This window comes from Hippocampus guttulatus, chromosome 17 (genome assembly GCF_054856545.1).
Source record: "Hippocampus guttulatus isolate MCC_2025c chromosome 17, RoL_Hgut_1.0, whole genome shotgun sequence".
In the NCBI taxonomy this organism is placed as follows: domain Eukaryota; kingdom Metazoa; phylum Chordata; class Actinopteri; order Syngnathiformes; family Syngnathidae; genus Hippocampus; species Hippocampus guttulatus.
The window spans coordinates 1,167,783-1,180,322 of record NC_141277.1 but is presented as its reverse complement, the minus strand read 5'-3'; the positions used below and the strand labels follow the sequence as shown (position 1 = coordinate 1,180,322).

Here is a 12,540-nt window from a genome sequence, read left to right as displayed (position 1 = left end):
GTGGCAAACGAGTCCTTTTCAACATCTTTCTCCCTCTCTTTCACTCAGAGCCCGGCGTCAACCGCAACCTGCAGTTTCTCCAGCGGCCTTTGAGAGTGACCGCGCCGCTGGGAACGGACGCCGTGCTGGAATGTTCCGCCTCCGGATACCCCACTCCGAGCATTCAGTGGCGGAGAGGTGAAGAAGTGATCCAGACGTGGTACGTCTGCGTTCGAACTCCACTCGAGCCCGACCGATATGTGGCGGAGGTTTCGAATCCACATCCAGAAAGTCAAAACTCTGCCACGGTTTTAGTCCCGGCCTCCTTCTACTCGAGCGGCGGGTAAATGAGCTCCCCAGGAGCACGCGAAGCACCTGTGGCTAATTTGCCGGGGTTTTTTTACTTTCCGGACCTGGATCTGACACCCCCGTTCTTTGGATGTGCCGGCCCGTGTTTTTGGCAATCCAAGGGACACTGCCCCCCCCCCCCCCCCCACCACCACCACGATGTCCTTGTAATGATGAAGAAGCGATCATGATGAGGAACGATGCATTTTGTACATCAAGACTTTCCGTTTTTCCAGTTCTGTGACCTCGGTCCAAATTGTGTTATCCTTTGATTAAAAAAAGAGTGCGCATGCCAATAATAGAAAACCTCTTGGCCCCCCCGTAGGAATAAGAAGTATTCTCTGTTGGCGGGCAGCAATCTGATCATCAGGAGCGTCACCGATGACGACTCTGGCAGTTTTTCCTGCACCGCTGCCAACAAGAACCACAACATCACCGCCAGCGCAGAACTCAGCGTGCTGGGTGAGAAACGACTTCTTCTTCTTCACGTGTATTGTTGTGCGCTGCCGCATTCGTTTTGGATGCTAAGAATAAGATAAGCGCTGAAAGTATAATACCGAGAAAAGAGAAAAGAATTTGCGCAACAACACAGAGCGATTGGCCGGCAAGCGGTTCAGGGTGTCGACCCCCCCCGCCTGCTGCCCGATGAAAACGTCCGGGATCGGCTCCAGCACGCTCCCGCGAGCCTCCCCGAGGAGAAGCGCATTAGAAAATGGATGCGGCTGCTGTGAAATGCCGCCGGCTACCGTAGATAATGTGCTGCGGCTCTGTAATGTTCAAATAAAAGGAGTTTTATGGAAGAGGAGTATGTTAAGGAATTTTTTTACGAAAGAAAGCCGATTTACGAAAGGACCGTCAACTTCCATCAAATAGCGTGCGAGCATCAGTGTCGTAAACGTCGACTTCCTCTGCCAATGACCGGCTTTTACCTGCCATTTATGGATCCCAAAATTCGTCTCCGTATCCTAGTGGGACAATTTTAACTGTCAACCGGTCCGAGTCGATTTGTGGACAACCGGAGATTGAGTCAAAATGACGACGTTGGGCCGGTCGCAGACGGCAAATACCGGACTGCACTTCGGGAAGTCCGTTTTGAATGTGAAAATGGCTCGGTGTGGCGTCGCCAGCAAACCGATGCACGCACTTGACAATCTCACCAGACGATGCCCGCATCGGATTTGACTTTAAATCCGACGCCCTTGCCATCGAAACGACGATCTTATTTGCTTCCTGTAACACCGTTGAAATCAAACAGATGGAGCCGCTGTTTGTTCTACTCGGGAGAAAATCTGCAAATTAACCTTGGGGTGTTTGCAGTCCCCCCCCCCCCCCCCCCCTCCGAGCTGGGCCCTCTCCACTCTTCTGTCCTTTCATGTCGTCGTCTCGGCATCCCCTCGGAGCGCGTCTGCGTTCGTCTTCTGTTTACAGGCGCCCGTCATCAGTCGCTCTGTGCAAACACAATCGTGTGATTTTCAATTAGAAGCAGCGGCGGCATCAATCTGACGACGAGAGTTAATTGTCAACACGAGCGCCACGCCATTTCAGGTTTGGCATTTTTCCGGATCCAAACATTGCATCCCGCCCGCCACCCCTCGGAAACACGCAATGTTTTCAAAAATGTTCAGCCTTCGGTCATTCTTTTAAAGTTCATCTGTAGGTGAGCATTCTGAATTCAAAATGTACCGGAAGAGAAACACGGTTTCAAAAAAAAGAAAAAAGATATCCTGGGCATACATCAACTCAAGTCCTTTTTATTTATGTAGCGCTGCAGCTGTAAGAAAGCGCTTGACGGAACGCACAACATCAACATTTTTTTTTAGACAATCATGACAAGCTTTCCTTCACAGGCGAATAAAATCCCATTTCATGGCCAGTCCTAAATCCGTCGGACTCATTTCTGAATCTGGACTGATTTCAAGTTTGTTCAGGCCATTACCCCCCCGCACTGCAGATAGCGAAAAGGCGCAACAATTGGGGTCTCCCCACCGGAGACGTGACCGTTGGATGGATTCCTGGCTTAGCGCAAATGTCGCTCTCCTCCAAAAGTGACCCCTGACCGTGGAATCAAAGTTCCGACTAAAATTTGCCAACCTGCGAGCTTGGTCAGTTTTCCCTCATTTGCAAAGTCAACAGCCAGTTTGAAACTACCGCACTTCTGGTCGAGAAAGACTTCGTGTGCAACTTCACGGACTCAAATGTGGAGCGTGAGCAGTCATTTTGGGTCTCTCGGGCGTTCCGTTTTTTTGTGCGAGCGAGTCACCAGCTTCCTTTGACCTTCTGTTGCAGGCGAGTCATCTCACGCGGTGTCAGTTGGAATGAATAAGTGTAAAATTGCCGGCGCGGCGCGCGAACGGCACGCTTCCGTCCGCTTCGCACTTGGTCCGATGTTCTCCGCGTGGTTCTGTGGGATCTCTTATCTCGCGATATAACAAAGCGGTCTCAGGTCGGGCCTGGCTTTCGCTCCTCGAATCGTCAAGCGCACCGAGTGCGTCTCAAAGAAATGTGGACGGTTGTGTCGTATGTTAGCCAACGCTCAAGTAAGCTTTTATTTTTTTTTTCTTTCTTTTCCAAGTGAGGGCTGTTCAAGACCGACGGTTAGCCGTAGCTTGCTGATGCTATTCGATGCTCACTCCACGATAAGATGATAAGGATAATGGACGGGACGTTATGTCCTCGGATAACCAGAGCGAGCCGGCTCGTTAGCTAGTTCCTTTTAGAAACCTAATGAAGCCAGAAAAAGGCAAACGGAACAACGGCAGGTGCTATTACTCACGCCACTGCCCATTTCTCGTCAAAGTATCGCCGTCCTAAAATCCGACACGTCGCATATGTTGCGGTCACCTCCCGATATCTCCTCCCTCACCTTCTAGGCGGTCCTTTGACAAGGATGAGCCACTCACTTCACATATTGTTTACCAATCTGCCCTCGGGAAATGAGTCGACATTTAAATGCGGAACGGTTGCGGGGTTCTTCTGCGGTATCACAACCCCTGTGAATTGAATTACGTTGTGTTAATATGGATATATGAAGATATATGAAGATGCCAAGCTCTCCTGCTGCGGTGCTTGGCGGCCCGCCACCACTACCCAGAAACTGTGGCACAGATGAGAAGACATGAAAGCAAAAAGGGGGGCAGCTTCACAGAGCTCCTGCAGGGAAGGGAAGGGGGGGGGGGCCCTCTTCGGTAAATCAGAAGGGAGGATTTTTGCCTGCCAAAAAAAAAAAAAAAAAAAGTGCCAGGCCAACCAGCAGCGGGAAGAAACGGTCACAAATTCTGCCTTATATTTTAGTTTCTCATCCGTTCTACTGTTGCTGAGAATCAGTCTCGGCAGACCGTAGCAATTTCTTTCGCTGCGTCACAGATGTTGCATTCAGAATAACGTTCGACACGAGGATCGCCCTGTTTTCTTTCTCCTCGGTACCTTAAAATCGGTGCCTTGTTTCAGCCTCTGCAGTAAGCGCCGCATCCGCGCCACCCGTCTCCTTCCCGCTTCCTGCTTGTGAAGCGGTCTGTTTGCTCCTGTTGTTGTTTGTTGTCACTCTGAGTGTGCGTGTGCGTGGATTAATGTCCCTTTTGGTCTTGTGTGTTCAGTCTGTTTAAGCCATCTCGGTCTGTGGAGGCTAGTGCCCCTCCCTGATTCATTCGGCACCACTGCAGGGTTGTTGTTTCTTTCTTCTTCATGTGGCTGATGAATAAAATCAACCTTTGTGTCTTCAACTTTGTCACCCGGGATGTGAACGCAATCACGTTCCAGGGGAAGAACGCAACTTGATTTGACTTTTCAGTGCGACTCGGCCCGCTTTAGATCACTTTGGTTAACGCTACCATCCCGCGCCGTTAGTTGAGAGCCCAAAAAGTGCTCCGAATGGACTCGGCAGACTGAACGTGACCTTGTGGAGAAAAGCATCTTGTCCGAAACCCAGCAAACGCGTGCTCATCACTTCCAGACATCTGTTCATATTTACCATCTGTCTCTCTTGGAGTGGCAGACTTTCCCGATGTTTGGAGGAATGAATCCTTGGATTGTCGTTCCTTTTACTGCCTTCTGTCTTCTTGTCCTCCCATATTTGGTCTAGATGTCGTTTTTTTTTTTTTTTCTGCGCGTAGATGTCGGACAGATTTGAACAGTGCCTTTAGATTTGAGATTGTTGTGGCGTTGTAGCTTCCGCACTCGGAGTGAAAAACATTGTTGCGCCTTAAAAGTGGTATCGTATGTCTCACTCTACTGCAGGAGGTGTTTTGGTGTCGAGGGCCTCATCGTAGTTTTGGTTTCCTTCAGAGGGCCGTTGTGATTGTGAAACCAAATAAAATGTGATGGCTTCGTATTACATGGACACTTTTTTTTTTTTTTTTACATGCGTACCTTGTTGCCGTGAAATTGACTGATGAGCAGTCCGGTGCGAAGTGCCCCTTTTGCTGATAGTCAGGCGGGGTCGGCTCAGGTTCCTTTATCTTCCGTTCGCTCTTGCCGACTATCGAGCACTCGTTGAACTCTCCCGGCCCGGTTTGGTTGCGTGTCTCTTACCGGCGTCCCATTTGTCAGCTTCCTTCCAGTCGTTCGTCCGCGGCGGCTTTGCCGAAGCCGCTGCTCCCGCCGGACAGCTCCGACTGAGACCGACGGTTAAGACTGGCCTCAGGTGTCCCATCCCAGTCGTGTCTCTCGGCGGGAACAAAATTAAACCGGGCCGTCAGACGCCGGGGCTTCCGAGTTTATTGCCGACGGTAAATATTTACCGTCCGATCCCGCTGCGAACAGTCTCGGAAGTCGAATGAAGCGGGAGTGAGTTACGAGAGCAAAGGCATCTATTGTTTTGATATGATTAAAAAGGCAGTGCAAACTCCAATACTGACCACAATCCAATGTGTGACACTTGTTAACTTGGGAAAAGTGACTCGGAGAAGCACTTTTTTCACGGCATGATGCACATTTGATGCATACCTTCTTTCCTTTCATCTCCTTTACGGAGTTCGAGAAGTTTCGAGCGGGCTCGGCGGTCCCGCGGTTTTGCATTTGCTCCGTCCCGACAACTCACTCGTGTCGGTCGGCTCATTGTCGGCGTGACTGCGCTTGCTTTTGTTTTGACAACACCTGCCCAATTTTCCCTCTCCATCTGTTTTCCTCACGAGGGTCGCGGGCGCGCTAGCGCCACGGCACTTGAAAATCATTTTAGCAATCCCATTCTTGCGTGATAGTTGCTTTTGGGGTCATCCGTTATTTCGGACATCACACGCGCTCGGGTGCGCAAATCGCGTTTCGGTGCGGTTTAGTGCGGGATTTAAAGAGGCTGCTAACGAGTTTACCTTCACGGGGAGAGAAGGAAGAGTTCCGCCGAATAGCGCCCCGAGTGTCCTCTGCTCGATTCTCGGCGGATTTTATCATTCCGCGCAAAGATAGACACACGCATGCGGATGCTCATTGAAATAAATGATGGAGCTGATTTCCATTTGAATGCCGAGTGGAAGTTGGCGCAGAAAGAGGCGGCGTCATTGATACTCGGACGTAATGCGTGTGCGCGTGCTCGCGTGCGCGTGAATCACAAGCGCTCCTTTTTGTTCACCGGGAGCAGACGGTATCCAGGTGACGGCCGACGTCTCCATTGTCCGGGCGAGCCGGACTGGATTGTGCGCGCGTGTGTCGCGTGTGTGTGTGTGTCGGAGGTCAGCTGGTTGTTGATGCGTCTCATTAACATGTGAATGGCTCCCCCCCTCAGCCGTTTCCCTCAGGATGCGGAAACATACAGTATTCATGTCTTGCATGTTGCCGTTGGATACGCGAAAAGGGGCCGCTAAGAAAGCCGACGCGGTGACCAGGTGATCGATGTTCAACCTGTAGTATGGCACTTGTTAAAATTCCAAATTGAAAGCAAAGTCTTCACTTCAAGTCAAATATTATTTTTTTTTCCTTTGAGACTTGTAAAGTCATTTATCGATGTAGCCGGAAATCACAAAAGAATCGCGAGCGTCCAAATGTCACTGCCGACGTCGACCCAAGAGCGCCTGCGCTGTTAATAATAATAAGAAAAGAAAACCTTTATTGGTCTCGCAGCGGAGAAATTCCCAATTCGCAGCAGCAAAGTTATGAAAGGAAGAAGTAGAAGAACAAAATATAGGAGCTGCCGGAAAGGCAGCCACTCTCGCGGCGCCATCTTGAAGTCAAAATAACAAAAATAACACAACACAACACATAGGACACAGACAGTCGTGCAATCTTCACCAATTTTCTGCATACACTTTGTTGTCTGAAGCAGTTCTAGATGAAAGAGGAGAGGATGAATAATAATAATAATAATATTAATAATGCGCCGTAAGCCTCTGCTAGGAAACTTGGCATAGCTTCGATTCCGCTTGTACGTCGTATATGAGAGCCGGCGACATGCAATCGGCAAACGCGTCTCTCTTTCCTCCTCATTGTAGATGATCAAAAGGCCGGCCGCGAATTTGAGATGGCGCGCTAGCTGGGCGCATCCGCCATCGCTCTTCTGGCTTAACCAATAATTGGGGCCATCTTAAGCGCCGCTCTCAAGCACCAGAGCGAGAGCCAATTTCGGTGCTGCTGCTCATCTGGGCACCGGGCCGGAACTAGCAACGGCGCAAGCGCGCTGCAAAGAGGACCGCGAGAGTTCGATTGCGGAGCAAACTAAATTGACTAAATTATGACGAAAACTTGAATCAATCGGAGTCCAAAGACGATGGCTAAAACTAAATTCAGTGTACTGTCAAAATGAACACTGGTTGAGTGAATGTTTTTGTAAAATGTACAATTACTGCACACCTCCGCATCTTTTCTGAAGGGACATTTCTCCTCTGATCTGCGACTCTTACTGATTTGAGTTTCGTTGAGGTCGTTTTTTTTTTTTTTTTTTAAGCACGGGGCTGTCCAAATCCGGACCTCGAGGGACGCAATCCCGCATCGGCAAGTTTTGCAGAAGCCCGATAACGATCCCGATCGTTTCAATCGGGTGCGTCGGAGCGGCGAAACCTCTCAAGCGTGCATGAGAGCGGCCCCGGAGGAGCGCATTTGGACAGCGCTGTCATCGAGCTTTCCAAAAAAGACGCCGGCTTCTGTTTTCGTGTGTCTTGGGCTCATTCCAGGACGTGTGCTTCGATGGGAGTTGCTGCGTGCGGGTGTGTCGTCGTCGGTGTCGCCGCGACAGCTCTGTGGTTAAAGGAAATCGTTCTTCCTTAATTAGAGCATCGCGACAGTTCTAAAGTTACCCCCCCCCCCCCCCCAGATAATGACGTATTGATGGCAAACGCACACATCTCGTCTTATTTCTAACTCGAGTTCCACTTGACATTTCTTGATAGTTGTACCCGTGTTCATGACCCGACTGCACCTTTGTTTTTGTTTTTTTAGATTTATTTTTACATCACTGTAATTAAGTCTCAATCGTTCCGACTCCTCTTTCATTCTTCCTGCATTCTTCTGTATGTGTTTTTTTTTTTGAGGGGTGGGTCGGGGGGCAGTTTACTGTCTCAAAGCTTCCACAGCGTGGACTCCTCTAAGTGCGTGCGACAGTGACGTGACATTGCTGAATGTCACTCCCGCGTTTGCGGACAGGTTGTTTGGCGTTTTGGAAAATTCAACAGGGCGCTGGAGCATAAAGGGTCTTTTTAAGGTCATGACACGACAGCACAATGGGGTTTACGTCCGAGGCCGCGCCCAAACTTTCATTTTTATTTTCAAGCCGTTCAGAAATTGAATCGCTCGTGTGTTTTGGATCGCTGCCCTCCTGCAGAACCGGAGTGCACTTCGGCGCAAGGTCGCAAACTGGAGGACAGACAATTTTCCTTTCGGGATTTTCTGCTAAAGAGCAAAATTCACCGTCGGGTGGAATATTTGGACAAAAGTCTTGGGAATCGTTGCGATTTTTTTGCAAAAGTAAGCCGAGCCTTTTGGTTATTTTTGGCATTCGCCTTGGAACGCCGCCACGATTGTCATTTCCGCCCAATCTCTTCCTCACCGCTGAGTCCTGAACGCCGACCTTCGACAGGAGAGCCGTGCAGTTGTTGAGCTGTTGGCTCGGGTTCTTTTGTGACAACTTGTATGAATGGTTGCTGTGCCCCTTTGGGTAATCATTCTCGGCCGGCCGCTCCCGGGAAGGTTGACACATTATTTCATGTTTTCTCTTCCATCATAAAAGCGCCGTCCGGCCCAAGTTGTTTTCTATGTGATTTTTATTTGATTTTTTTTTTTTTTGTTGTTCAGATTAGCTCATGCGTACTCCTGAGGTGAAAAAAAAAAAAAAAAGCAAAGGTGGTCACATGAGACACAGACTGACATGCATACTGGTGATCACATGCTACAAAAGTAAGCAGAAGGCTATTCGGGGGTTTGGATATTCTCCCCGTTTCTTATTTGTTTGTTTCCTTCTGCAGTTCCGCCACAATTCCTCAACTATCCGACCAACACGTACGCCTCGGAATCCACTGACATCGAGCTGGAGTGCGCCGCGACGGGGAACCCGCCGCCGACCATACGCTGGATGAAGAACGGGGAGGAGGTTATCCCCAGTGACTATTTCCAAATCGTGGTGAGCCCAAAGTAGCGCGGAGAAAAACAAAAACAAAAACACATGTACTGCAGAACTTTTCTCTAAGATCCAAATAAACTGTTTACGATTAAAAGAGTAACACCGTTCCCCTTCAAAACACTGGAGCGAATAAAGATTTAGAGGCCAAAATAGTTTGTTCCACTTTGTGCCCCAGAGCTGATTTATGAAGACATCGCGTTAATGATCCTCAAGGAACTGAAAAATGGGCACGTACTCCAGGTTTTTTTTTTCTTTTTTTTTTTTGGTAGCGTTGTAGGAGCGCTGAAGGCAGTAGCAGCTACCTCAAGAAGGAAAGATGCGAGGAAGTAGTCACTTATCATTTAAATGTGGGAAAAAAAATGATATTTACAGTATATACCTGACATTCGACTGTCGTGAGGGGATAAGAGAGTATTCTACCTAATGAATATATTTGAGTTTTACTCATACTTGGTAATTCCACATCACACACATTGACGCCATCGCCCGCTAATTGTTCGCAAGCTCCCTTTGATTTGGGCTCATGACATTGTTGTCTGGTTTTTTTTTTTTTTTTTTTTTTGCGATTTAGGATGGCAGTAACCTGCAGATTCTCGGTTTGGTCAAGTCGGATGAAGGATTTTATCAGTGCGTGGCAGAGAACATTGCCGGCAGCTCACAGGCCATGGCTCAACTGCTGCTCCGAGAGCCAGGTAGGAAGTGTGTGTGTGTGTGCGTGTGGGTGTGTGTGGGGCTAAACATGCTTTCTTTTGTATTCATAAATAAACTATCGGTCATATCAGCCTCGTTTTCAATCGTCCCGTCGGACAGAGCTGTCAAATCCAGCTGCCGAAAGTCTCTTAAAATGAACCTTTACCAATCTGTGACCTAAGTAATATTTCACCTTAGTCATCTATTCGTATATTTGTATCCCGTGTATTCTTTCGTTCTTTCTTCCTTTCTTCATCTCATAACTCTCCAGTGTTTTGCTGCCCCCCCCCCCCGAGCCAGTGACACAGATGGCAATATATAAGCGTACACACACACACACACACACGCGCGCGCACACGCGCGCAGGGAAACATGAGGAGGGTCAGATGGATGTCGTTATCGCTTGGTTCTTATCGCCACGGGAAACGCACATCCCAGCAGTCCGCGCAGTGCCCAATCAAGGTTCCCGTGAGAAATCAGCGTGTTTCTGTGTCTTTGTGTGAATGTCGGCATACCACCTTGTTACCCTTGACAACTGCAGGTCACTTGATCCTTTGAGTGGCTCTCGAGACCGACCGACCTACGAGCGCATGCAAACGCCCGCAGTTTATTGACTTCACATCCTCCGACGTGCCACCGCTGGCGTATTCTCGCTCGGCCGTATGCCATGACTACAAACATAAATGAAATGATTTCAAACGCGGCGTCGGGCCAGCTACGGTAACTTTGTAAAAGTAGCGAGCCGAACTACGACGTTACGAAGTTAAAAGAGGCTTCGCCTCGCCGAAGTCACCGGGGACGGACGGACGGGAAAAGGAGCGAAGGGCGCCAATGCGCAGATCGTTCTGCGCTTGGTGAAACGGGTTTGTCTGACGATCGGGCTGAATGGGATGAATGGCCAACGGTAAAACGGGGGAGCGCATAGAAAATGAACCCCGATCGCTCGACTCAAACGCGTGGCTTTTGGAACGACGGGAGGCGAGGGGATGGACGGAAAGAGCGAGAGAGGGACGGAAGAGTGAAAAGGAGAAATGAATGAGAGACAGAAACGGTGGGGGGGGGGGGGGGTCAAGCCAAGGGCAGCCCGAGTTGGAGCGCAAGATGAGAAAGTGTGTCATCCATGACAGATTTGTATTCCACTGTTAGTGGCTGACCCGAGTAAACCCGCCGCGCGCACACGCACACACACACACACACTTTATCTCTCACACACAGAGAAATGCTTTTACTTTGTCACCCTAAATGCATGGACACACAGTCCATGCACGTACACATTCCAATCTGCAACAGGAGTGTGTGTGTGTGTGTGTGTGTTTGCATGTGTAGTCTGCAGGGGGATGGCGTATATGGGGGGCGTGGGCCCTCTGTCTGTTACCATGGTGACAATAGACCCTCCAGTCTTCATTTTAGTGCGTGTAGGTAGCGATACATATTAAGTGTTTGCCTGACATTGCAAGAATGAAGACTTCTTGACTCCCTGACTTGGCGTGTGTGCGTGTGCGTGTGCGTGCGTGCGCGTGTGTGTGTGTGCGCGCTGTCCAAATAGGACTGAAGTGAAAGTACAACTATTTGCAAAGACTACAAGAAGCCCGCCTTAAAGCGTGGCGCCGCACGGTGCCACATCAACCGGAGTGACACGCTTGACTCCGAAACATCACCGATCCAAATGGTTATTGCGGGCTGAAGACGCGCCCGCCGCCCGCCGAGTGTCTTTTTCAAAGCGGTCACTCGGCGACACCCGCAAAACGGCAAACGTCACGAAATTCCAATTCCGCTGAACAATCGATGACGAAAGATTGTTTGTTTTGTCGTTTGGACGCCCGAGTTTTCAATCCTGCGGTGACTCCTCCTTCCCTCATCAACCGACCTCTCCTTCTATGAACGGAATCGCCCTTTTTGTTTCTCATCCGACGAGGCCGCTTCGCTCGAGCGTTACTTTCCCATCGTTCGCGTACTGCAGGAGACCCCAAATGGGAGTGCGCGGATGAAGGGAAATATTCGCCTTCGCTTCTTCCACGACGCCTGCTTTTATCGATTGTCGAAAATAGAAGGTCATCTGTACGGTGTGTGTGTGTGCGTACTTGAAAATCAATCAGGTAGAGGTTGGGGGGGGTTTGTACCTCACTGCCTCCACCGGCGTGTTGTCACCATGCTGTGTGTGTGTGTGTGTGTGTGTGTGTGCGTGTGTTGTCACTTGCAAAATTGATCTCCTTTGTGATGAAACACCTGCCGTTCATTCCCTTCCATCACTCATCACGGGAAGGAAGACCGCATGTTGAGTGTTTGTGTATGCATGACAAAGTTATTGACTGACTCGTGTCCTTCACGCTGAGCTCCACTCTTAGAAATGTGCTGACAAAAAGCGACGATGTTGTCCTCAACTATTTGCCTCCACACCTTTCACAGAAGGCAACGCCGATGAAATTAACTCGGCAGTACAAACGATACATACCGCTAATTGCTTTCTTGACAGACTTTAGCGTGCGCCAAAAAGTAGACGGATTTCAACGCGGCCCTTCCGTTTTTCCGTCGGTAGCCAACAGCCAAACAAATAAACATATCGGTTACCGTACGGCAACATTTCATGTGGTTCCTTACGCAATTCTTCCCCATGCGCGTTGACCGGCGCACGGCATTTAAGAAGATGTCGTGGCTACTTGACTCGGGCAGCCAGCTCCTAATTGTTCATGATGAGCTAACGCCAGCCGTGTGCGAATATGCGTCTGCGCGGGCGAACGCGCGGCGAGGAGACGTTGTGAATCGCTTTTGATTTATGTGAACGTTAAAGGGAGCAACTCTGCCAGAATTCCACAGCCCATAATAAGCTCACATTGTGTTCTCGGTTGTCATAGCGACATCATGGAACCTGGACATCATCTTTAACGTAACGCAGATGGAGGACATTTCAACGATTGTCGTTTTTTTAGACGAGGAAAGAGTATTTTGCTGGATTGGCACTCGGGGGGGGGGGGGGGGGGGGGGGCGCA

General features: G+C 49.6%; 1 protein-coding gene across 3 annotated transcripts in view; it reads left to right on the top strand.

Moving 5' to 3' along the window:
• Positions 1-12,540, top strand: part of dcc (DCC netrin 1 receptor) — a 93,094-nt gene that overhangs the window by 34,586 nt on the left and 45,968 nt on the right. For all 3 annotated transcript variants that reach the window (XM_086134968.1, XM_086134967.1, XM_086134966.1), the window contains 4 exons: positions 49-199; positions 653-789; positions 8,709-8,863; positions 9,435-9,555. In XM_086134968.1, the coding sequence (XP_085991094.1) occupies positions 49-199; positions 653-789; positions 8,709-8,863; positions 9,435-9,555 (564 nt within the window). The remainder of the gene's footprint in view (positions 1-48; positions 200-652; positions 790-8,708; positions 8,864-9,434; positions 9,556-12,540) is intronic.